This window comes from Heteronotia binoei, chromosome 5 (genome assembly GCF_032191835.1).
Source record: "Heteronotia binoei isolate CCM8104 ecotype False Entrance Well chromosome 5, APGP_CSIRO_Hbin_v1, whole genome shotgun sequence".
Classification (NCBI taxonomy): domain Eukaryota; kingdom Metazoa; phylum Chordata; class Lepidosauria; order Squamata; family Gekkonidae; genus Heteronotia; species Heteronotia binoei.
The window spans coordinates 13767287-13793308 of NC_083227.1; the positions used below are offsets into that span (position 1 = coordinate 13767287).

General features: G+C 47.0%; 2 protein-coding genes across 3 annotated transcripts in view; both read left to right on the forward strand.

Annotated features, from left to right (window-relative positions):
• The window catches only part of LOC132571070 (zinc finger protein 436-like), a 342318-nt gene that overhangs the window by 300359 nt on the left and 15937 nt on the right, over nucleotides 1-26022 (forward strand). The window contains exons 1-2 of one of the 2 annotated variants that reach the window (XM_060237730.1): nucleotides 19328-19433; nucleotides 22928-23042. In XM_060237730.1, the coding sequence (XP_060093713.1) occupies nucleotides 23028-23042 (15 nt within the window). In that variant the 5' untranslated portion in view covers nucleotides 19328-19433; nucleotides 22928-23027. Of the gene's footprint in view, nucleotides 1-19327; nucleotides 19434-22927; nucleotides 23043-26022 lie in introns of those variants that run through there. The other variant, XM_060237732.1, reaches the window with a different exon arrangement.
• On the forward strand, nucleotides 3594-9863 carry LOC132571724 (oocyte zinc finger protein XlCOF6-like). Its single transcript, XM_060238520.1, has 4 exons — nucleotides 3594-4088; nucleotides 4494-4640; nucleotides 6446-6572; nucleotides 7987-9863. The coding sequence occupies exons 1-4, from the start codon at nucleotides 3636-3638 to the stop codon at nucleotides 9861-9863; spliced, it is 2604 nt and encodes an 867-aa protein (XP_060094503.1). The 5' UTR covers nucleotides 3594-3635.

The window sequence follows — 26022 nt, forward strand, 5'->3', positions numbered from 1 at the left end:
TCACTCCCCTCTGACTGGCAGAGAGGGGCGGGGCATGCTGATATGCCCCCCCCCCCTTGGAGAGCCAGTTTGGTGTGGTGGTTATGTGTGTGGACTCTTACCCGGGAGAACCGGGTTTGATTCCCCACTCCTCCACTTGCACCTGCTGGAATGGCCTTGGGTCAGCCATAGCTCTGGCAGAGGTTGTCCTTGAAAGGGCAGCTGCTGTGAGAGCCCTCTCCAGCCTCACCCACCTCACAAGGTGTCTGTTGTGGGGGAGGAAGATAAAGGAAATTGTGAGTCGCTCTGAGACTCTTGAGATTCGGAGTGGAGGGTGGGATATAAATCCAATTTCTTCTTCTCCTTCTCTTCCTCCTCCTTCTCCTCCTCCTTCTTCTACTTCTCCTCCTCCTGCTCCTCCCACAGATACAGGAACAGGAGAAACAAATGGCACATGGGCATACAGCACTGTGAGTACCCTGGCTGGAAGGATGTAAACACCAGGGAGTGCCAACGATGCCCACCAACTGAACGCAAGAGAGAGAACAGGGCTGATCCAGCCACATCGCCCCTGACCCATCCCTCCACAGCTCACTTGGCGGAGGCAGCCATAACATAATGCCAAATTCTCCTTCTTGGACTGGGGTTTCGGTGGGAGGAACACCATCTTTTCCCAGGTGAGACAGCTGCAGACCCCCAGGCAACACCTCAGGGAGAAACACAAAGGCACAGTCCCAGGAGCCGTGGGTTCAGGTCTAGCTAAGGGGGATGCCCACAAGAATACAAAGCTCACCTTTTGGTGGCTAGGAGGCCCAGACAGGATCAAATGGGATTGACTCCTTCATGCTGATTGGTTGACCAGAATGCCAAACATTTTGACTAGTTTGGTGTAGGGATGAAGAACAGCGGACTTGAATCTGAACAACCGTGTTTGATTCCCCACTCCTCCACCTGCAGCTGCTGGATGATCTTGGGTCAGTCATAGTTCTCTCAAGAGCTCTCTCAGCCCTACCTAACTCACAGTGTCTGTTGTAGGGAGAGGAAGGGAAGGAGATTGTAAGTGGCTCTGAGACTCCGAGTGAAGGGCAGGGGACAAATCCAGTGCCTTTTTCTTCTTCATCTGCCAGATGTGGGGCTGCGAATGGAATTACAATCGCTCACCAGGTTCCAGAGATGAATTTGAGGCCAGAAAGCGGCTGCTTTGGAGTGAGGAATGGTGGCTCAGTAGTAGAGCATCTGCTTGGTAAGCAGAAGGTCCAAGGTTCAATCCCCGGCATCTCCAACTAAAAAGGGTCCAGGCAAGTAGGCTTGAAAAACCTCAGCTTGAGACCCTGGAGAGCCACTGCCAGTCTGAATAGACAAGACTGACTTTAGGGGAGGGACGGTGGCTCAGTGGTTGAGCATCTGCTTGGTAAGCAGAAGTTCCCAGGTTCAATCCCCACCATCTCCCAACTAAAAAGCGTACAGGCAAATAGGCGTGAAAAACCTCCGCTTGAGACCCTGGAGAGCCGCTGCCAGTCTGAGTAGACAATACTGACTTTGATGGACCCAGGGTCTGATTCAGTGTAAGGCAGCTTCATATGTTCATATGAGGACAGTATACCCCACCTTCCCCAGGTTCCAGCCCCAAATTTCCTGGAATTTCCCATCATGGATACAAACCACACTCCTGGCACAATCCCATTCTTTGTCAGCATCAGGTTTACGTTTGCCCTCCTCCGGTGTGGCTTTGGGCGGCCATCTCTCCTGACACACTTAGAGACCATCCAGAGTTTTTCAAGGGCAAGGTTTGGCTTGTTCCCAAAGGCAGCTGGTCCTTCTGTCTGGGTGAGTTGGGGCCTCTCAGGTGGGCGGTTGGACAGAGTCGTTGCCTAATACTTCGGGCCTATGGAAGAGATGCGTGGAAGGGGAAAGTCCTCGCCAGTCCCTCTTGTCTTTTGGGGGCTCGGATTTACCTCAAGAATTAGCCCCCAGAACAGATGGAGCCAAAGGAATGAGAGGCTAAGCTTGTAACATCTCTAAAAAGCCAAACACAGACACTTATCTTCCCCAAAAGAAGCCAAGGCAGCATATTTAAAATATCTTGGTATGTAACACAAAAGAAGACATTGGATTTATATTCCACCCTCCACTCAAGAGTCTCAGAGCGGCTCACAATCTACTTTATCTTACTCTCCACAACAGACACCCTGTGAGGTGGGTGGGGCTGAGAGGACTTTCACAGCAGCTGCCCTTTCAAGGACAAAGGCTCAGAGCGGCCTACAATCTCCTTTCCCTTCCTCCCCCACAACAGACACTCTGTGAGGTGGGTGGGGCTGAGAGGGCTCTCACAGCAGCTGCCCTTTCAAGGACAGAGGCTCAGAGCGGCCTACAATCACCTTTATCTTCCTCCCCCACAACAGACACCCTGTGAGGTGGGTGGGGCTGAGAGGGCTCTCACAGCAGCTGCCCTTTCAAGGACAGAGGCTCGGAGCGGCCTACAATCTCCTTTCTCTTCCTCCCCCACAACAGACACCCTGTGAGGTGGGTGGGGCTGAGAGGGCTTTCACAGCAGCTGCCCTTTCAAGGACAGAGGCTCAGAGTGGCCTACAATCTCTTTTCCCTTCCTCCCCCTCAACAGACACCCTGTGAGGTGGGTGGGGCTGAGAGGGCTCTAACAGCAGCTGCCCTTTTAAGGACGGAGGATCAGAGCGGCTCACAATCTCCTTTCCCTTCCTCCCCCACAACAGACCCCCTGTGAGGTGGGTGGGGCTGGAGAGGGCTCTCACAGCAGCTGCCCTTTCAAGGACAGAGGCTCAGAGCAGCCTACAATCTCCTTTACCTTCTCCCCCCACAACAGACACCCTGTGAGGTGGGTGGGGCTGAGAGGGCTTTCACAGCAGCTGCCCTTTCGGCTCAGAGCGGCCTACAATCTCCTTTCCCTTCCTCCCCCTCAACAGACACCCTGTGAGGTGGATGGGGCTGGAGAGGGCTCTCCCAGCAGCTGCCCTTTCAAGGACAACCTCTGCCAGAGCTATGGCTGACCCAAGGCCATGCCATCAGGTACAAGTGGAGGAGTGGGGAATCAAACCTGGTTCTCCCGGATAAGAGTCTGCACACTTAACCACTACACCAAACAGCAACATGATATTAAACCCAGTCTACAATCTCAAGAAAGAGCCCCGTGGCACAGAGTGGTAAAGCTGCAGTACTGCAGTCTAAGCTCTCTGCTCATGACGTGAGTTCCATCCCGGCGAAAGCTGGGTTCAGGTAGCCAGCTCCAGGTAGACTCAGCCTTAACATCCTTCCGAGGTCGGTCAAATGAGTACCCAGCTTCCTAGGGGAAATGCGTAGATGACTGGGGAAGGCAATGGCAAACCACCCTGTGAAAAAGTCTGCCATGAAAACGTTGTGAAAGCAACGCCACCCCAGAGTCAGAAACGACTGGTGCTTGCACAGGGAACTACCTTTACTTTACCTTTTTACATTCTCAAGAAGCACTTTTATTCTGATCCAGCCAGGCAATTCTCACATGTCCAATGATCATATGAAGGTTTGTGATGTTTGGTGGTGAATCTCCACTCATTTCTTGTGAAGTGTTATTGTCTGTGGCTCTCCTTCCCCCCCAGAGAGAAGCCTGTCTTCACAGACAAGGGAATAAAGGCCTCTTTTCACAGATGGAGGTGACTCAATGGAAGGAGCAGGAGATGGAAGAGCAGGACTCAGGAGGACCTGGAACTGGCAAGACAGCAAACAAATTCCCCTTTCTCTTCCCAGCTGGGAGTGGTGTTGCATTCTGGGAAAGAGTTGTGATAGAGACCCTGGATAAGGACACCACGGCCTCTGACGTCCTCTGCCAACGCTTCTGGCAGTTTCTCTACCATGAGGCCAAGGGACCCCGAGAGGTTTGCAGCCAGCTCCATGGACTCTGCAGCCAGTGGCTGAAGCCAGAGAGGCACACCAAGAAGCAGATCCTGGACCTGGTGATCCTGGAGCAGTTCCTGACCATCCTGCCCCAGGAAATGCAGTGCTGGGTCAGAGGATGTGGGCCGGAGACCAGTTCCCAGGCGGTGGCCCTGGCCGAAGGTTTCCTCCTGAGTCAGGCAGAGGAGAAGAATCAGAAAGAAGAGGTGAGGGGATTTCCTCCCATATGTCCAATCAACAATATCTCGCCTCGGGGGGGGGGAATTCTAGCAGGAGCTCCTTTGCATATTAGGCCACACACCCCTGATGTAGCCAATCCTCCAAGAGCTTACAAAAAAGAACCTTGTAAGCTCTTGGAGGATTGGCTACATCAGGGGTGTGTGGCCTAGTATGCAAAGGAGCTCCTGCTAGAATTCCACCACTGTCTGGCCTTATCCTAAAGTGTCCCTGAGAGATATATTGTCCAAAAGGAGGCTTTACAGCCTCCTTCAGCAGCCTGATAACTCACCAAGTCTGCTGATAGAAGGGTGCAGAGGGTAGAAGTGGGGCAGGATCTATTCCTCAGTCTGTTCCATTCCATCTCTTACCCCTCTCCCTTGCTGCTGTTTCAGATGTGGGGACCATCCCTGAAGACAGAAGCAACATTCTTTGAGGCAGAAGGAGCTTCCTTGGCACAAGGGCAAAGAACACAGGCCCAGGAGCGTGCCCAAGATGCCCTCTCCTGTGACAAGGACTCTTTGTGCCTGGATCCGATTGGGGTACCTAGTGAATGTGATGGGTAGAGAGATTAGATTAGGGAGAAAAATTTTAGTTTGATTGTGTCCCGTCCTGGCTGAGATGGGACTCTGCTGGGAGCCCCTCCCACACCCCTCGGGGCCCCACCCACACCCCTTGGGTCTCCACCATACATCACGGCCGCCTGACACACCTGCCAGAGCATGGAGCCGCCATGCCCGCTCGTGATAGATTTAATGTTTCAATTTCTACCCCACAAGCGGGTTCAGAGCGGCTTACAACATTACAACAACATTAAAACGAATCGCTTCAGAAACATCATCGCCACAGAAATGTCGGTCAGATTCGAGAGCGATAGCGCAACGAACCACACAACGTCGTGTAGGCTGGAAGCTTTCGACAGAGCTTGAGCACCTTGATGGTAGAGTGCCAGGTGCTGGGGAAGCGATGGCTTCATAGGCCACTCGCTGGATCTAGGAAAAGCCTGGTGGAAGAGCTCCGTTTTACAGGCCCTGTGGCACTTGGATAGGTCCCGCGGGGCCCGGATCTCCCAACAGGAGCTCATTCCACCAGGTAGGGGCCTGGACCGAAAAGGCCCTGGCCCTCATCAAAGCCAGGCAGGCCCAGGGATCACAAGAAGATGTTGTGTAGCTGATTGCAGTGCCCAGGGCGGGGTGGGGGAGGGGGTGCATGGGGAGAGGCAGTCCTGAAGATATGCATACCCCAGGCCATAAAGGGCCTTAAAGACTTCTTCACCCAATTAAAAGCCTCTTCACACAACACAGAGAGTTAATTTATGTCCACCCATTGTGATGCCTCTACAAAGGGGATTAGGCAAATTCACAGAAGGCAATTCCTCAGGGACTCAACCTGGTCAATAAAGGGAGCCTCCATCTTTTGGGACAGAAAAAAACACTTTCTGGGAGACAATGATGGGGAAATTTGGCTTCTGTGCCCTGCTTATAGCGGTATCTGGCAGGCTGCTGTGGGAAACCGGATGCTGGAATACGGATGGCAGGTTGGGGCTTGGGGGAGATGTGATTTCATAAGAGAAGCCATGTTGGATCAGGCCAGTGGCCCATCCAGTCCAACACTGCGTCACATAAGAACATAAGAGAAGCCATGTTGGATCAGGCCAGTGGCCCATCCAGTCCAACACTCTGTGTCACATAAGAGAAGCCATGTTGGATCAGGCCAATGGCCCATCCAGTCCAACACTCTGTGTCACATAAGAGAAGCCATGTTGGATCAGGCCAGTGGCCCATCCAGTCCAACACTCTGTGTCACATAAGAGAAGCCATGTTGGATCAGGCCAATGGCCCACCCAGTCCAACATTCTGTGTCACACAGTGGCCAAAAAAACCAGGGCACCATCAGGAGGTCCACCAGTGGGACCAGAAGCCCTCCCACTGTGCCCCCCCCAAGCACCAAGAATACAGAGTATCACCCCAAAATAGAGAATTCCATCTAGTGGCTAATAGCCACTGATGGACCTCTGCTCCATATGTGTATCCAATCCCCTCTTGAAGCCATCTATGCTTGTAGCTGCCACCACCTCCTGTGGCAGTGAATTCCATGCGTTACTCACTCTTTGGGTGAAGAAGGACTTCCTTCTATCCGTTCTAACCTGACTGCTCAGCAATTTCATGGCGCGCCCACAAGTTCTCGTATTGGGAGAAAGGGAGAATAGTACTTTCTGGGTTTCTGGCTGAGAGAGGCTTTGAATGCCAATCCCTTTACACATGCCAAGCCCTACAACCCGTGCCCTCCCAGTCTGCAGTCTCTGCCTGGCACCATCTCTGATGAGAGAATCTGCTTTTTCTTTCAGAGTCCCTTTTCCTTTGAGGAGGTGGCCGTGCATTTCACCGAGGCAGAGTGGGCCCTGCTGGATCAGGAACAAAAAGCTCTCTACCGGGAAGTCATGCTGGAGAACTATGGGATCATGGCTTCTCTGGGTAAAGATCTTTTATTGTGCGATTTTAACTGTTTTATTGTGTTGTAATCCGCCCTGAGCCCATCTTGGGAAAAGGCGGACTATAAATTCACTAAATAAATAAATAAAAATAAAATCTTTTCTGGGTGACAAAGGTGCGAATTGCCGCCATTTTGAAGACCAAAAATACAAAAGCACAAGGCTCACGGCTGAATGCTGCAAATACTGATATATTTATACACACATGAAAAATAGCTGATCAAGATTACTGTGCGAAAAATACAACTTTATATGCACACACAGTCGCAAAATCACAATGCTGATCTGAACCAAAACAGTCATTTTCTAATGCCACTCCACTTGCGAGATACATGCCTCTCCGTAGTTTAAGGAGCAAGCGCTCTATTTTTACTCATGCGCTCACATGGAGTCCAATGCGGTAAAACGAAATTTTCTTGTAGATGACCAATATATTCCAGATGTCCCAAAATTGGAAACCCAAGCACAATAGTGGACCAGTAAATGAAACGTTTCCCAGAATGCTTCGTCAGGCACAGATGTAATATTGGGACTAACAAGTGATACAATCACAGTTGCTTTTCGAGTCAGTCGTGCAGTGCTTGTGCTTCCGGATTCCACTGCACTGCATAACTTACTGTCTGGGCGTCCGGAAGCGCCAGCACTGCATGACTGACTAGAAAAACAACTGAGGGGAAATACCTCCAACAGCTAAGAGGAACTATTTCCTTCTTCTTTGAATCTCATGGAAACCAACCCTTTCATTGGCTTTGGTGAGTGCAGAAAACAGAAGTGAACTTCAGGGTGACCTGGAAGGTTTGAACTAAAGCCCAATAACCACCGGAGGGGGGGAAGGGGGGAAAAGAAAGAAAAGAAAAAATCCAAGCAAGACAGACAGACCATCCCATGATCAGCACAGAGGTGGGGGATTTTTACAACTACAAACTTGAGTGGGTTTTTTTTTCTTTTAAAAAATCCTTTCCCTTTCCATGGGTGGTGCTCTTCTGGTGGCATGTGGCATGGAAGCTCTGCCGTTCTGAGACTCTGGGAGGATGGAGGAGGGACCAAGGAAAGCTGTGTTAGATACCCCTGGACTCAAACTCCTCTTTCTGGACCTGATTCTGTACCCTCTGAGTCTGCGGTCTACGCAGTTGCCTAGTTCACCTAGTGCAAGATCTGGCCATGGATTTAGGGCCCTCAGAAAGATTCTGAAAGGGGCCAGGTCTCAATTTCTCAGTTCCCAACTTTTAAATCATTAAATTCTGGAACTTCAGGGGAAATATGAGGGGTTAGTTAAGGTCAGTCAAGCTGGACATGGCTAAGGGCCGTTAATCCTTTCCTATGTCAGTCACACAGATGCCTTTGGACCATACCTGTATTCCAAGATGCTATGCTCTCTTTCTCTCTCTTTATTCCAGCAGAGAATGATCAGAAGAACGAGGAAGGTGAAGAACTTCATCAGCAAATGCCAGATAGAATTACAAATGAAAACCAGAAGGAAAGAGTCAGGAATCGAGGCAGACGTAAGAGAAAGAAAGGCAGCCATATGGTTGAGAAGAGAGGTGGAAGAAAGTGTAATGTACATCTTCCAAAGCATGGTATAATAAAGAGAAGTAATTTGATTCAGTGTGGAAAGTACTTCAAATATAAATCACAGCTTCTTGTGAACCAAAGAATACAAAAGAGAGAGAAAACTTTTGAATGCTCGGTGTGTGGAAAGAAATTCAATACAAGTGGCAGTCTTCAGCTGCACCAAACAACCCACACAGAGGAGAAACCCTTTGAATGCTCAGTGTGTGGTAAGAGATTCAATCAGAGAGGCCATCTTCGACTGCACCAGAGAACCCACACAGGGGAGAAACCTTTTGAATGCTCACAGTGTGGGAAGAGATTCAGTATGAATGGCAATCTTCAAAAGCATCAAAGAACCCACACAGGGGAGAAACCCTTTGAATGCTCAGTGTGTGGAAAGAGATTCAGTATGAGCGGCTGTCTTCAACGCCACCAAAGAACCCACACAGGGGAGAAACCTTTTGAATGCTCACAGTGTGGAAAGAGATTCAGTACAAGTGGCAGTCTTCAACTGCACCAAGGAACCCACATAGAGGAGAAACCTTTTGAATGCACAGAGTGTGGAAAGAGATTCAGTATGAGTGGCAGTTTTCATCGTCACCAAAGAACCCACACAGGGGAGAAACCTTTTGAATGCTCAAAGTGTGGAAAGAGATTCAGTATGAGTAGCAATCTTCAACTGCACCAAAGAACCCACACAGGGGAGAAACCCTTTGAATGTTCAGAGTGTGGAAAGAGATTAAGTACAAGTAGCAGTCTTCAACTCCATCAGAGAACCCACACAGGGGAGAAACCTTTTGAATGCTCAATGTGTGGAAAGAGATTCACTCTGAGAGGCCATCTTCAACTGCACCAAAGAACCCACACAGGGGAGAAACCTTTTGAATGCTTAGTATGTGGAAAGCAATTCAGTTGCAGTAGCAGTCTTCAAAGGCATAAAAGAACCCATACAGGAGAGAAACCCTATGCGTGCTCAGAGTGTGGAAAGAGATTCAGTATGACTGCCGGTCTTCAAATACATCAGAGAACCCACACAGGGGAGAAACCCTTTGAATGCTTCGAGTGTGGAAAGAGATTCCGTCTGAGAGGCCATCTTCGACTCCACCAAAGAACCCACACAGGGGAGAAACCTTTTGAATGCATAGAGTGTGGAAAGAGATTCAGTGCAACTAGCAATCTTCAGGTCCACCAGCGAACCCACACAGGGGAAAAACCTTTTGAATGTTCAGTGTGTAGAAAGAAATTCAGTACTGGAGGCCATCTTCGAAGGCATAATAGAACCCATACAGGGGAGAAACCGTTTGAGTGCTCAGAGTGTGGAAAGAGATTCAGTCTGAGAGCCCATCTTCAACTGCACCAAAGAACCCACACAGGGGAGAAACCTTTTGAATGCTCAGAGTGTGGAAAGAGATTCAGTTCGAGTAGCAGTCTTCAGCAGCATAAAAAAACCCACACGGGGGAGAAAACTGTTGAATGTTCAGTGTGTGGAAAGACATTCAGAGAGAAGGGGTATCTCAAACAACATCAGAGAATCCACACAGGGGAGAAACCATTTGAATGCTTAGAGTGTGGAAAGAGATTCAGTCTGAATAGCAATCTTCAACAGCATCAGAGAACCCACACAGGGGAGAAACCCTTTGAATGCTCAACATGTGGGAAGAAATTCAGTCACAGTAGCCATCTTAAGCGGCATAAAAGAACCCACATGAGTAAAACAGTTTGAATGCTCAGAGTTTGGAAAGAGATTCAGTTGTAGTAGCACTCTTCAAAACCATGAAAGATCCCACACAGGAGACAAACTTTTTGAATGTCCAAAGTCTGAAAAGAGATTCAGTCAGAGTAGCTATTTAAATAGCAATAGGAGAAAGCGAAAGGCAAAGGTGAAAGGGAAAGGTTCACCCAACTGAATGCAGATTTCCAGAGAACAACAAGGAGAGATAAGGAGGCCTTCCTGAAGGAACAATGCAAAGCAATAGAGGAAAATAATAGAATGGGAAGAGCAAGAGATCTCTTCTAGAAAATTGGAGAAATCAAGGGAACGTTTCATGCATAGATGGCCATGATAAAGGACAAAAACGGTAGGGACCTAACAGAAGCAGAAAAGATTAGGAAGAGGTGGCAAGAATACACAGAAGAATTTTACAAGAAGGATCTCAATGTCCTTAACAACCATGACGGTGATATTGTTGATCTTGAGCCAGACATCCTGGAGTGTAAAGTCAAATGGGTCTTAGAAAGCATTACTAACAACAAAGCGAGCGGAGATGATGGTATCCCAGTTGAGCTATTCAAAGTCCTAAAAGACAATGCTGTTAAAGTGACGCACACATTATGTCAGCAAATTTGGGAAACACAACAGTGGCCACAGGATTGGAAAAGGTCAGTTTATATTCCTATCCCAAAGAAAGGTAATGCCAAGGAATGTTCAAACTATCACGCCATTGCACTCATTTCACATGCCAGCAAGGTCATATTAAAGATCCTTCAAGCTAGGCTTCAGCAGTATGTAGATCGGGAACTACCAGAAGTTCAACCTGGGTTTTGGAGAGGTAGAGGAACTAGAGATCAAATTGCCAACATTCGCTGGATTATGAAGAAAGCACAAGAGTACCAGAAAAACGTCTATTTCTGCTTCATTGACTATGCTAAAGCCTTTGACTGTGTGGATCACAACAAACTGTGGCAAGTCCTTAAAGAGATGGGAGTACCAGACCACCTCAATGTCTCCTGAGAAACCTGTATAAGGGTCAAGAAGCAACTGTCAGAACGGGATATGGAACAACTGATTGGTTTAGAAGAGGAAACGTTCGACAAGGATGTATATTGTCACCCTGCTTATTTAATTTATATGCAGAGTACATCATCCGGAATGCTGGCCTGGATGAAGCACAAGCCGGGATTAAGATTGCCGGGAAAAACAACCTCAGATATGCAGATGACACCACTCTAATTGCAGAAAGTGAGGAGGACCTAAAGAACCTCTTCTTGAGGGTGAAAGAGGAGAGCACAAAAGTAGGCTTGAAACTCAACATCAAAAAAACTAAGATCATGGCATCCGGCCCCATCACACCTTGGCAAATAGAAAGGGAAGACATGGAAGTAGGGACAGACTTCACATTTCTGGGATCCAAGATCACTGCCGATGGTGACTGTAGCCCTGAAATTAAAAGACGTTTGCTCCTTGGGAGGACAGCTATGGCGAACCTGGGCAGCATAATAAAAAGTAGAGACATCACCCTGCCAACAAAAGTCCGTATAGTCAAAGCAATGGTATTCCCAGTAGTATTGTCGAATTCCTGTTCTAAACCAATCAGTTGTTCCATATTCCGTTCTGACAGTTGCTTCTTGACCCTTATACAGGTTTCTCAGGAGACATGTGAGGTGGTCTGGTACTCCCATCTCTTTAAGGACTTGCCACAGTTTGCTATGATCCACACAATGAAAGCCTTTAGTGTAGTCAATGAACCATCGCTTTGACTATACGGACTTTTGTTGGCAGGGTGATGTGTCTACTTTTTATTATACTGCCCAGGTTCACCATAGCTGTCCTCCCAAGGAGCAAACGTCTTAAGAACATAAGAGAAGCCATGCTGGATCAGGCCAGTGGCCCATCCAGTCCAACACTCTGTGTCACATAAGAACATAAGGGAAGCCATGTTGGATCAGGCCAGTGGCCCATCCAGACCAACACTCTGTGTCACATAAGAACATAAGAGAAGCCCTGTTGGATCAGGCCAGTGGCCCATCCAGTCCAACACTCTGTGTCACACAGTGGCCAAATATATATATATAGCCAGCTTCAAGAGGGGGTTAGATAAAAATATGGAGCAGAGGTCCATCAGTGGCTATTAGCCACAGTGTGTGTATATAGCTAATAGCCACTGATGGACCTCTGCTCCATATTTTTATCTAACCCCCTCTTGAAGCTGGCTATGCTTGTAGCCGCCATCACCTCTTGTGGCAGTGAATTCCACATGTTAATTACCCTTTGGGTGAAGTACTTCCTTCTATCCGTTTTAACCTGACTGCTCAGCAATTTCATCGAATGCCCACGAGTTCTTGTATTGTGAGAAAGGGAGAAAAGTACTTCTTCCTCTGCTTTCTCCATCCCATGCTTTCTCCATCCCATGCATAATCTTGTAAACCTCTACCATGTCACCCTGCAGTTGCCGTTTCTCCAAGCTAAAGAGCCCCAAGTGTTTTAACCTTTCTTCATAGGGAAAGTGTTCCAACCCTTTAATCTTTTAATTAAGTCTTTTGATTTCACGGCTACAGTTATCTCCCAGAGATTCTTTAGATGAGCTGATAGAGGACTGGAGTACCCAGCTCTCTGAAGCCAGTGATGAAATTCTTTGAAATTGCTGCTTTTCCTTCGTACCCCAACCTGGCTCCATGGTATACAATGGAGCTCGGGGGGGGGGGATGAAGTGAGAATTCTGATAGCTAGCGTGAGATTAGCTCCGGCCTCCTGATGAAGCTATAAGAGCATCCTATACGTCATTTATGAAGACCTGTGAGATGGCAGTGAAAGCGGCAAAAAGAGATTTCTTTGCAGCTTCCATCGCATCTGCTAGTTCTTGTCTGGTTCAATTATTTAGAGTAACTAGATGAGGGGTGGCCAAACGTTCTTAACATAAGAGCCACATAGAATAAACATCAGATGTTTGAGAGCCACAAGAAATGATTGTCAGATGTTTTGAGAGCCTCAAGATGTCAGCAAAGGTTAATTGAAGTTCCCAAAATAAGCAAGCTTGATTATTTGAAACAAAGTTGCATTTATTGTATACTCCGAAGTTACTTCAGCATGATAGACATTGGAACTGATGGCTAACAGTTCGAGACATTGGTATTTAACATTACAAATCAAAGCAATCACATCTAATCCTAATTCCCAAAACAAAGGCTGTCTTTGCCTGTGCTACATTTCACATGGCCTCCCCTTATCTCTTTCCGTTGGTGGTTACATTTACCTGCGGCGGTGTCCTTGCCGGCTCTAGGGAGGAGTTGAGAATCTGCCCAGACATTCTCTACTTCAAAGCCTCACTCACAACCTTTGATATTCCTGGGAAACTACTCTGGGGCTAGCCCTTACATGGCTCCCCCCTTCTACTATTGCATATCAGCATGGATTAGTAAGCATGTATCTTTTATTGATCAATAGGGCTAGTAATCAATATTCAGAAATAACATCAATGAACAGAGTCTGACACAAGACAGGAAGGAAGGAAGGAAAGCAAATAGATGGGAAGCAGGAAGGGAAAGGTGGAAAGAAAGCAACTTTAACTTAAAAATGCATTCTCCAAGCTGCTGATTGGCTTGGCTTGAAGAAACTATTTAGAGAAAGAAATGCCTTCTCCAAGCCAGCTAAAGGGGCAGTGGGGGCTTCAAGGGCCACACAACATGTGTGAGAGAGCCACATGTGGCTCCCGAGCCACAGTTTGGCCACCCCTGAATTAGATCTTTAACCTCCCATTCAGGGAGAGCCCAAAATACAAGAAATTCAGCCTTTTGCTGTGAGTTATTTGCGAGCTTTTTTTTTGCAGCTGAAATCTTAATCGTTCCACTATGACCTGCCCGCCATTGTTGACCCAGTGAGAGAACCTGAGGCCCCTTGGCTGTCTTTGGATTCAGTGCTTGACAACTTTAGCCAGCTCTCCTAGCTGACCTCAACAGGATCTTGGGTGCTGTCAAGCCGACCACATGCCTCTTAGACCCACGTCCGTCATGGCTGGTGACGACCAGTGGTGATGAAATACGGGAGCCCCCAGTGGACACGATCGATCTGTCCCTTTTCTGGAATTCACGGCACAGGATTTGAGGCTGAAAAGTTACGGTATGGAACATTGGTACCATGACGCTTTGAATCTTCTTCGCAGGAATTTGGTTAGGATTGTTGTATGAATCGGGGCTTTTTTGGTAGCACTCCTTTGCATCTTAGGCCACGCCCCCCTGATGTAGCCAATCTTCTAAGAGCTTACAAGGTCTTCCTAAAGGGCCTGCTGTAAGCTCTTGGAGGACTGGCTGCATCAGGAATGTGTGGCCTAATATGCAAAGGAGTTCCAGCTACAAAAAAAGCCCTGGGATTAATATATAGTGCAATTATCAGCACATACTCCTAACTTTATTTTATGTAGATGTGTTTTTACTCTGCTTGTTACACTATCCGTCTGGCAATAGGTGTCTTTCCTGTTGGTTCGGTAATTGTTATACCATGGTATTTTTGGTATAGCATCGTACTAGTATCATAATTCTGTTACTAGTGTGATTGTTATTCTTCTACAACTTCCAATAAAGATTTGTTTTTTAAAACCACTGGGGTCTATCCAGGGGGTTTAAAAGAAGTCCCTCTTGAAAAAGGCGTCCTTAGATCCATTGGATGCAGCCAATTACTTACCAATCTTGAATCTTTCATTCAAGTCAGGTTAAAACGGATAAAAGGAAGTACTTCTTCACCCGAAGGGTGATTAATATGTGGAATTCACTGCTACAGAAGGTGGTGGCGGCTACAAGCATAGCCAGCTTTAAGAGGGGATTGGATAAAAATATGGAGCAGAGGTCCATCAGTGGCTATTAGCCACAGTATATATGTGTGTGTGTGTGTGTATACACACAAACATATATTGGCCGCTGTGTGACACAGTGTTGGACTGGATGGGGCATTGGCCTGATCCAACATGGCTTCTCTTATGTTCTTATGTGACACAGAGTGTTGGACTGGATGGGCCATTGGCCTGATCCAACATGGCTTCTCTTATGTTCTGGGCAAGGGAACTGAGAGAGCGATGGCAGAGCAGCTCAAGTTTCCTGGAGGACACATCGCCCTTTGACCCATTCCACTCTGGCTTCCACCCTAGTCATGGGACGGAGACAGTGCCGGTCGCCCTAACAGACTATCTCCACAGACAGCTGGATTGAGGCTGGTCTGCTCTGCTGCTGCTGTTAGATCTGATGGCCATATTCAAAATGGTAGATAATTATCTTTTGGCCCACGCCTCGCCAACTTAAGAGTCTGTGGAGTAGCCTTGCAATGGCTCACTTCAGTTCTCCAGGGTCGGAGACAGCTCTGTATGGCTCTGCTCAGCTCTGTATGGCTTTGCTCACTGTGCTGGATTCCTCGTCCGATGAAGTGTGCTTAAGAGCACGCGAAAGCTGACGTTCTAAATAAAAATGGGTTGGTCTTAAAGGTGCCACTTGACTCCTGCTTTGTTTCAAATGGGTTGCCATTCTATACCATCTGCTTAATCTTCTCTCCTTAAATATTTGGTATACACTTCTCATATAACTGTTATATTGCTTATACTTTTTTTAGAAAAGATGTATAAACTATCAATCAATCGGCACAATAAATGACACAGCAAATTCACATTTTTAAAAGCTTTGAAATTCTGAAAGATACAGATGATGATATTTGGAAATGAAAAATCATCATTCAGTTTAATTTCTATTCCTTGGAGAAAAAGGAGATTTTTGGATTTAAAGGGGCATGAGGAATATTAGCGCATTTAAATATAAGAACTGGAAAAGGGATAGAAATAGGTTAAAAGAAGGGAAGAATATAATGAATGTTAATTCAATTAAATTAATATGGTTAGTTCACAGAGTTGGAAATGACTGGTGCTTGCACAGGGGACTACCTGTACCTTTTTATCCCAAATAATAATAATTATTATTATTTATACCCCGCCCTCCCCGCCAAGGCAGGCTCAGGGCGGTTTACAGGACATGGTGCATACCATGATACAACAACAATAAAATCAAACAATAACAATATAAAACTGTTCATACATTAATTAAATTACATAAATAGTCTAAAATCCAGTAAAACTTAACGGTGCTACAAACTCAGTATATATAAAGATGGCTTGATGTTACTGCTATTAAGTTAATACAGCAATTAAGTTATTATTAAGAGAGGTTTACCGTAAGTCTTCAGTTGTAGAAATTGTAGCAACCGCCTCCCCTTTCTTGTAATCCCTAGATTTGCAAATGTGTGTTATTTTATTGTGAATTTTTAAAAATTGAATGTGTTTTATATTGCCGTTCACCACTCTGAGCCATGTGAGAGCAGCACAGAAGTCTGATTTACGAAATCAATGTTTGCACTTGAAAAATAATAATCAGGGTGGCGAGAACTGAGGCTGATTGTGAAGAGAATCTCCACGAACTTGGTAAGTGGGCAATAGGGTTGCCAATCCCCAGGTGGGGGCAGGGGATCCCCCAGTTTGGAGACCCTCCCCCCGCTTCAGGGTCGTCAGAAAGCGGGGGGGGGGAGGGGAGAGAAATGTCTGCTGGGAACTCTGTTATTCCCTATGTAGATTTATTCCCATAGAAAATCATGGAGAATTAATCCACAGGTATCTGGGGCTCTGGGGGGGGGGGCTATGTTTTGGGGTAGAGGCACCAAATTTTCAGTATAGCATCTAGTGCCTCTCCCCAAAATACCCCCCAAGTTTCAAAAAGTTTGGACCAGGGGGTCCAATTCTATGAGCCCCCCAAAAAGGTGCCCCTATCCTTCATTATTTCCTATGGAAGGAAGGAATTGAAAAGGTGTGCCGTCCCTTTAAATGTGATGGCCAGAACTCCCTTTGGAGTTCAATTATGCTTGTCACAGCCTTGATCTTGGCTCCACCCCCAATGTCTCCTGGCTCCACCCCCAAAGTCTCATTGCTCCACCCCCAAAGTCCCCAGATATTTCTTGAATTGGACGTGGCAACAATATCAGTAACGATAAAATGATGCACACTGGGACAAAAACATCTCGACTTCAAGTACAGGCTGATGGGATCAGAACTTGTTGAGACTGAGACTCAGATCAGTGTAGAAATGTCAAACTCATTTGTTCTGAGGGCCGGATCTGACATAAATGAGGCCTCGTTGTGCCAGGCCAGGTTGGGTTGGGCCAAGCCAGGCCGTGTGTACCTATTTAAGATTAGGTAGCAGAGATATAAACTTTAAAAAGGACACAGACAAACACAATTAAGGATTATTATTATTTTTTAAAACATGCTTAAAACATTACCAGTCAGTCTAAAAGGTGCTTTCTTTGCATTTCTCCCATGGGATCCAGGGAACATTGCAAAGGAAGCTCTGGCTCTTTCCTTCCTTCCCCAGGGGATCAGGAGGGGGAGGCGCCTCAGCCAATAGAAGGAAGAGAGGCTTGGCTCAGTAGCTCTGCTGCATGATTGAGAGAGCCTGGCAATGCAAGCTATTCCTTGTCCCTATCGCCCCAAGGGAGGAGCATCAGCCAACGGAGAAAATGGAGGCTTTGCTCCGTGCCACTGAGCAAGCCTTGCAAAGCAAGCTGTTATGCAGAAGGAAGCAACAGAGGGGGAGAGGGAAGCAGATGACACCCAGTTGTTCGGGGGCTTGATGGAAGTCCTCCGGGCGCCTGATTCGGCCCCTGGGCCACATGTTTGACAACCAGGATGAAGAATATTTGACCCTGGTATGCCCCCGCAAAGTCTAGGTGTAGCCGGGACCAAGGTGTGCAGTTAGACTCCCAGTGGTGAACGGGGGCTCTGAGCTGATCTGGCCAGGACTCTTGACAGGGTTGGTAACAGGGTTGGTAACACAACCCTCTAACCCAGGGGTCCTCAAACTTTTTAAATAGGGGGCCAGTTCACTGTCCCTCAGACTGTTGGAGGGCCGGACTGCCGTTACTGTACAAGGCCGCGGGCTGTCAGTTCTCCGTCTTCTGAATCTCTCTCTCCCCCTTCCCCACACCACACACCTCGGCCTGGGAACTCACCTCACCTCGGTATCACCTCACACTCTGTCTCCACCGCCTCAGCCCAGTGCCGGAAGTGTGCGTTGCTAACGCAAGTTTAGGTCGAATGTCACTTCCGGTCTGATTTTGCCATAACCCGGCGGGCCGCATAAACGTCCTCAGCGGGCCGCATCTGGCCCGCGGGCCTTGGTTTGAGGACCCCTGTTCTAACCCATAGTGCATAGCTCAGTGAAAGTGTCAACCCAGTGTGCTTTAGTCGTGAAAGAGGCAAACTCTATGTTATGGGTTGTTAGGAAAAGGATTGAGAATGTCCAATATTGTAATGGCCTTGTATAGATCTATGATGCCGTCTCATTTGGAATAACCGCAGTTCTAATCACTGTATCTCAAAAAGGACACTGCAGAGCTGGAAAAGTACACCGGAGGGTACCAGGAAGAAGAAGATAGCAGATTTATACCCCGCCCTTCTCTCTGAAGAAGAGCCCCGTGGCGCAGAGTGGTAAAGCTGCAGTACTGCAGTCGGAGCCCTCTGCTCATGACCTGCGTTCGATCCCAGCGGAAGCTGGGCTCAGGTAGTCGGCTCCAGGTTGACTCAGCCTTCCATTCTTCTGAGGTCGGTCAAATGAGTACCTGGCTTGCTAGGGGGAAAGCGTAGATGACTGGGGAAGGCAATGGCAAACCACCCCGTAAAAAGTCTGCCGAGCAACGTCACCCAGTCAGAAATGACCGGTGCTTGCACAGGGGACTACCTTTTACCTTTACTTCTCTCTGAATCAGAGACTCAGAACAGATTACAATCTCCTCTATCTTCTTCCCCCACAACAGACACCCTATGGGGCTGAGAGAGTTCTCCCAGCAGCTGCCCTTTCAAGGACAACCCCTGTGAGAGCTATGGCCATTCCAGCAGGTGCAAGTGGAGGAGTGGGGAATCAAATCTGGCTCTCCCAGATAAGAGTTTGCTATTAGCCACAGTATATAAGTGTGTGTGTGTATGTGTGTGTGTATATGTATGTATGTATGTATATATGTGTGTCTGTGTACACACACACACATATATTAGCCGCTGTGTGACAGACTGTTGGACTGGATGGGCCATTGGCCTGATCCAACACGGCTTCTATTATGTTCTTCACCACTATACCAAACTGGATGAAGAGGAAGTCGGAGGCACCTTCGCTATGATGAAAGAGTCTGGGACTTTTTCACTTTGGACGCATTTTAAAGTTAAAGTTGCTTTCTTTCCACCTCTCTCTCCCTCCCCTCTGTTTGCCTGCCTGCTTCCAGATCTCAGACCTCTGATGTTAAGTCTACGCGGCTCTTACGTTAAGCAAGTTTGGCCACCGCCCCTCTACGACTCTCTAAGCGTCTCTTGTTTCCTCCCTATGAACGAAACCCCCTCCTCCCCCTACGGAAGTCTCCGTATGGATTGCAGCGAATCGCAGTTCCTCATCCGTGCACGTGTCTCCTCCCCTTGCAAACCGAGCTAGGGCCGGGGCTGCCTTCCTGGACGTGCATCATCCCCGGTCCCTCGCTGTCGTCTGAGCTCTGCCCACCGGCTTCCTGCAAGTAAGGGAGGGGAGGAGATGTTGCATCGGAGTTTGCATTTTTGATCCTGCCTTCTTGGCTGCAATGGCAGGGGGAGGTGCCGTAGCTGAAGCCCAGCCTTCCTTTTTTCAGGGGGTGGTTGGTTTGGCTGCTTTTAGCTGGGGCCTCTTTGCGTGTGGGCTTTAGAGTCGCCAATCCCCAGGTGGGGGCAGGGGATCCCCCGGTTTGGAGACCCTCCCCCCACTTCAGGGTCGTCAGAAAGCGGGGGGAGGGGAGGGACATGTCTGCTGGGAACTCTGTTATTCCCTAGGGAGATTTATTACCATAGAAAATCATGGATCTGTGGGTATCTGGGGCTCTGGGGGGGCTGTAGTTTGAGGTAGAGGCACCAAATTTTCAGTATAGCATCTAGTGCCTTTCCCCAAAATACCCTCCAAGTTTTAAAAAGATTGGACCTGGGGGTCCAATTCTATGAGCTCCAAAAGAAGGTTCCCCTCTCCTTCATTATTTCCTTTGGAAGGAAGGCATTGAAAAGGTGTGCCGCCCCTTTAAATGTGGTGGCCAGAACTCCCTTTGGAGTTCAGTTATGCTTGTCACAGCCTTGATCTTGGCTCCACCCCTAATGTCTGCTGGCTCCACCCCCAAAGTCTCCTGGCTCCTCCCCCAAAGTCCCCAGATATTTCTTAAATTGGACGGCAACCCTATTTCAAGGTCATCAGAAAGCAAGGGCGGGGGGGAATGTCTACTGGGCGCTCCGTTATTCCCTATAAAGACCAATTCCCATAGGTATATTGGAGAATTGATCTGCGGGTATCTGGGGCTCTGGCGGGACCGTTTTTTGAGATAGAGGCACCAAATTTCCAGCATAGCATCCGGTGCCTCTCCCCAGGATACCTTCCAAGTTTCAAAGACGTTGGACCAGGGGGTCCAGTTCTATGAGCCTCCAAAGTAGGTGCCCCTATCATAAGAACATAAGAGAAGCCATGTTGGATCAGGCCAATGGCCCATCCAGTCCAACACACTGTGGCTAATAGCCACTGATGGACCTCTGCTCCATATTTTTATCTAAACCCCTCTTGAAGGTGGCCATGCTTGTGGCCGCCACCACCTCCTGTGGCAGTGAATTCCACATGTTAATCACCCTTTGGGTGAAGAAGTACTTCCTTTTATCCGTTTTAACCTGTCTGCTTAGCAATTTCATCAAATGCCCACGAGTTCTTGTATTTTGAGAAAGGGAGAAAAGTACCTCTTTCTCTACTTTCTCCATCCCATGCATTATCTTGTAAACCTCTATCATGTCACACCGCAGTCAACGTTTCTCCAAGCTAAAGAGTCCCAAGCATTTCAACCTTTCTTCATAGGGAAAGTGTTCCAGCCCTTTAATCATTCTGGTTGCCCTTTTCTGGACTTTCTCCAATGCTATAATATCCTTTTTGAGGTGCGGCAACCAGAACTGCACACAGTACTCCAAATGAGACCGCACCATCGATTTATACAGGGGCATTATGATACTGGCTGATTTGTTTTCAATTCCCTTCCTAATAATTCCCAGCATGGCATTGGCCTTTTTTATTGCAAACGCACACTGTCTTGACATTTTCAGTGAGTTATCTACCACGACCCCAAGATCTCACTCTTGGTCAGTCTCTGCCAGTTCACAACCCATCAACTTGTATTTGCAGCTGGGATTCTTGGCCCCAATGTGCATTACTTTGCACTTGGCCACATTGAACCGCATCTGCCACGTTGACGCCCACTCACCCAGCCTCAACAGGTCCCTTTGGAGTTCCTCACAATCCTCTCTGGTTCTATTCTTCATTATTTCTGTTAAGCCCTGGGGTTTCCAACATCATGAATGTTGTAATAATTTATAATCCAGCAGTCTCTTGTTCTACACTGTTTTTGAAATCTCTTTGCAATAAAACAGGCACTTTGAAGTCCCCTATTGAGTGTCCTGGATAGCGATGTGAAAGCCTGGAAAAGCCCAGAAAAATTTAAAAAAAAAAAACCCATTTTTTTTCCTGAAGCCTTTTTTGTTTTTTTTTTGAAAAATTGAAAAAAAAGAAAAAAGAAAAAAATGATTATGGAATGTTTTATTTTAACACGGTGAATAAAATATTTTAAGAGAAGGTGTTCAAATATTTTCCAAATCATTTCTAAAAAATACGTATGGTATCAGATTATTCTAATTTCTGTGCACTAAAGACAAGCAAGTCCTAGGTCATGCCCGTTCATTGAAACAGTCCTACACTCTCTTCTATACACTTCCCCCCTCTTCAATTCTTTTTATGAGAATGAGTTTTTAAAAATTTAATACTGTGGAGAGGAAATATGAATAATGGTTACTTCTGAATTTTTAAAAATTGTTTTGTGGAGGGGTTTTTTTTGTCTGTTCCGCATAAACTAGTAAACACTTCAGGAGATTGTTGCTCCATTTGCTACAATTACAAATAAATATTATTTAAAAAGTAAATTCTGTTTGTAATAACTGTTCGGATACACTATATTTCTAATATGCTAGTTGTGATAATTTCATGCCAAGTAAAGTTGTCCATAGTCATATTTTATGTTCCTAAAGTAACAGAATGACTTTCAATCTAGAAAAGAAAAAAGAAGTGCTTTTTTCAGGGTTTTTTTTCAATTTTTCCCAACATTTCCGTTTTTACCGAAAAAATTTCCAGAAATTTTACATCTCTAGTCCTGGAAAGTTGACATGTTTTCCTTCTGGTTTCTCAGTCTTGTGATTCTTGGGGGTTAAGATCTGGTGTGGGTTTGCCCTACGTACAGAATTGAAAGGAATTGTTGGCATTTAATGCTACATAAAATGCAGTGCTGGGTCAGATGATGTGGGCCGGAGACCAGTTCCCAGGTGGTGGTCCTGGCTGAAGGTTTCCTCCTGAGTCAGGTAGAGAAGAGGCAGCCAGAACAGGTGAGGGGATTGCTGTCAGATAAGGCCAGATATTCAAACAGTGATATTTGGCGTTACCCTAAAGCAGAAGTGGTCAAACTTGCTTCACATAAGAGTCTCATAGAATAAACATCAGATGTTTGAGGAGCTGCAAAGACATGAATGCAATATGCTTGAGAGCTGCAAGGGAAGGAAGGAAGGAAGGAAGGAAGGAAGGAAGGAAGGAAGGAAGGAAGGAAGGAAGGAAGGAAAAGGTGTGGGGAGGGAAAGAAAGCAACTAACTTTAAATGCATTCTCCAAGCCGATGGCTGGCTTGGCTTGGCGAAGTGATTTAAAGAGACAAATACGCTCTCCAAGCTGGCCAACAGGGCCGTGGGGGCTTCATGTGGCTCCAGGGCAGCAGTTTGACCACCCCTGCCCTAAAGGTTCTCTGCCCGACATGGGTCCAAGTCTTAATCATCCAAATGGAAAATTTCATGGCCTACTTAAGCAGGCTGTTCTACTAGAGAATTTCTGATCGCTCCAGAAAACCCACCAGGTCTGCTGATCTATTCCTTGGTCTGTTTCCCATTCTATCTTTCACCCCTCTCCCTCGCTTATGTTTCAGATGTGGGCACCATCCGTGAAGAGAAAAGCTACATTCCCTGAGGCTGAAGGAGCTTTTTTGGAGCCAGGGCAGAGAGGACAAGCCCAGGAATTTGCCCAAGATGCCCTTTCCTGTGGTAAGGGATCACTGTGCCTGGATGTGATTGGGGCAAACTGTGAGTTTGATGGGTGAGGGATGAACATATGAAGCTGCCTTATACTGAATCAGACCCTCGGTCCATCAAAGTCAGTATTGTCTTCTCAGACTGGCAGCGGCTCTCCAGGGTCTCAAGCTGAGGCTTTTCACACCTATTTGCCTGGACCCTTTTTAGTTGGAGATGCCAGGGATTGAACCTGGGACCTTCTGCTTCCCAAGCAGATGCTCTACCACTGAGCCACCGTCCCTCCAAATTAGCAAGTTGTCATTAGATGAGCACAATATCTTTTGGGGACATACCAGGAGAGGCAGTCCCCTAGACGTGCTGGTCCCAGACCATTTGGATATGTTATTTAGTGCCTAGATGGTTAACACCGGAACCTTGAACCTGATACGGGATTCAATCTGGAGCCAGCGCAGCTGCTGGAGCACTGCTTGGATGCGTGGGGCTCCCGTGAGAACCTGCATTGGTGCATTTTGGACCAGTTGCAGTTGCCAGGACAGTCTCAAGGGTAGTCCTGTGTGGGGCGAGTTACAGTAATCCGACCTGAAGATGACTGTTGCATGAATTGCTATGGCTAAGTCAGAGTGAGATGGGAAGAGGAGTCAATTGTCTAGCTTGGTGCAGAACATAAAATCGTAGTTGGAAGGGATCTCCAGGGTCTTCCTAGTCCAGCGCCCTGCACAATGCAGGAACGTCACAAATACCTCCCCACAAATATCTTCCTGACCTCCTTCTCATGATCTGCCTAATTCACAGAATCAGCATTGCTGTCAGATGGCCATCTAGCCTCTGTTTAAAAACCTCCAAATGAGGAGACCCCCACCATCTCCTGAAGAAGCCTGTTCCACTGAGGAACCGCTCTGTCAGAAAGTTCTTCCTAACGTTAGCCAAATACTCTTTTGATTTAATTTCAACCCACTGGTTTTGGTCCCATCTTCTGGGGCAACAGAAAGCAATTCCGCACCATCCTCTAGATCAGTGTTTCCCATTTGCAGGGTCACGACCCGGCACCGGGTCACAAGAAAAGCCAAAGCTAGCCCCGCCCCCAGCAAAGCATGAGCTCTGCTATGTTTCCTTCCTTCCCCCATGTCTGTGTTGTGCAGAGAAAAGCTAGCCTTGAAGACTGACACAGGCTGCAAAGCCTGAGCTCTGTTTTTCTTCCTTTCTCCCCCCGGCTCTACGACACAATTCCTGTCTCCCAGCTCCACCCCCAAAGTCTCCTGGCTCCACCCCTGAATTTTAGTGGGCCATGAAGGAGATCTGTAAAAATAACCGGGCCACAGGGGGGAAAAGTTTGGGAAACCCTGCTCTAGATGACAGCCCTTCAAGTACTTAAGAGGATGGTGATCATATCACCTCTCAGTTGTCTCCTCTCTAGGCTAAACATACCCGGCTCCTTCAACTTTTCCTCATAGGACTTGATCTTCAGACCCCTCACAGTTTTGGTTGCTCTCCTCTGAATGCAATCCAACTTGTGTATATCCTTCTTAAATTGTATTTATCATTATTTATTTATTACATTAAATTTTTATCTCGCCCTCTCCGCAAGCAGACTCAGGGCGGCTTACAACATTCATTTTATACAATTAAGAACAATAAATCAATAAAACGTTAATACAATTAAAATATTTTTAAAACTATTTCATGGTGCTGTATCATTACTATGTTGGCGGTTCTGTGGTTCTGCTTTTCGGACGGTGATCACCGAGTACTCTAACTGATGTCAGTTAGACATCGAAGGCCTGTTGAAACAATTTGGTCTTACAGGCCCTGCGGAACATAGGGAGGTCCCGCAGGGCCCTTATGGACTCCGGGAGAGCGTTCCAAAACTCTGGTGCTGCCACCGAGAAGGCCCTGGCTCGTGTCAAATGCAACCTGGCCTCCTTTGGTCCAGGGATAGACAACAGATTTTTTGTCCCTGAACACAGTGCTCTCTGGGGGATATATGAGGAAAGGCGGTCCCACAGATAGACAGGCCCCTGACCATAAAGAGCTTTAAAGGTCAATACCAACACCTTGAAATGGACTTGGAACGCAACAGACAGCCAGTGCAGCTCTTTCAGCACTGGCCGAATGTGCTCCCACCGGGGGAGCCTCATTAACAGCCGTGCCCAATTGTAGTGCCCAAAACTGAACACAGTACTCTCAGTGAGGTCTAACCAGAGCAGAGTAAAGCGATACCATCACATCACGTGATTTGGACACTATACTTCTGTTGATACAGCCCAAAATTGCATTTGCCTTTTTAGCCGCCGCGTCACACTGTTGACTCATGTTCAGCGTATGATCCACTAAGACTCCTAGATCCTTTTCATACATTCTACTGCCAAGCCATCTCCCCCATCCTTCACTGATACATTTGATTTTTTTTCCTACCTAAATGCAGCTTTATCTTATTAAAATTCCTTTTTTTTGTTTCAGCCCAGTTTTCCAGCCTGTCAAGATCATCTTTGTATCTTGCTTCTGTCTTCTCCTGTATTTGCTACCTCACCCAATCTAGGATCATTGGCAAATTTAATAAGCATGCCCTCTATTCCTTCATCCAAATCATTGATAAAGATGTTGCACAAAACAGGACAGATACTTGAGGCACTCCACTTGTCACTCCTCTCCAAGAGGATTACGAGGAACCATTCACAAGCACTCTTTGGGTGTGATCTGTCAACCAGTGACAGACCCATCCAACAGTAATAGATGAAAAATGCCAACCTAGTTACATTTGTGATCTAGGCCTCCATCGACAGTTAACTTTCTCAAAGAACTAAACAGGCATATCTAAAATAGCTTGGTAGGATATTAAACTGGTCTACAACCCACAATAAGCGCTTTTGTTCTGACCCATTGGCAATTCTTCCGTATCTCTGTCTTGAGTATATTAATGTTTGCTATTTTCAGTGGTATATCTGCATTCATTTTTGTTTTCCTTTTGGCGTGTTCTTTCTGTCTTGTCTGCCTG

Bases quoted from the DNA above. Each gene is read 5' to 3' on its own strand.
- LOC132571724 (XM_060238520.1), top strand. From the start codon at position 3,636: ATGGAGGTGACTCAATGGAAGGAGCAGGAGATGGAAGAGCAGGACTCA. The intron at 4,089-4,493 runs GTGAGGGGATTT...CTGCTGTTTCAG, and splicing joins AGAAGAATCAGAAAGAAGAG to ATGTGGGGACCATCCCTGAA. The intron at 4,641-6,445 runs GTACCTAGTGAA...TTTTTCTTTCAG, and splicing joins TGTGCCTGGATCCGATTGGG to AGTCCCTTTTCCTTTGAGGA.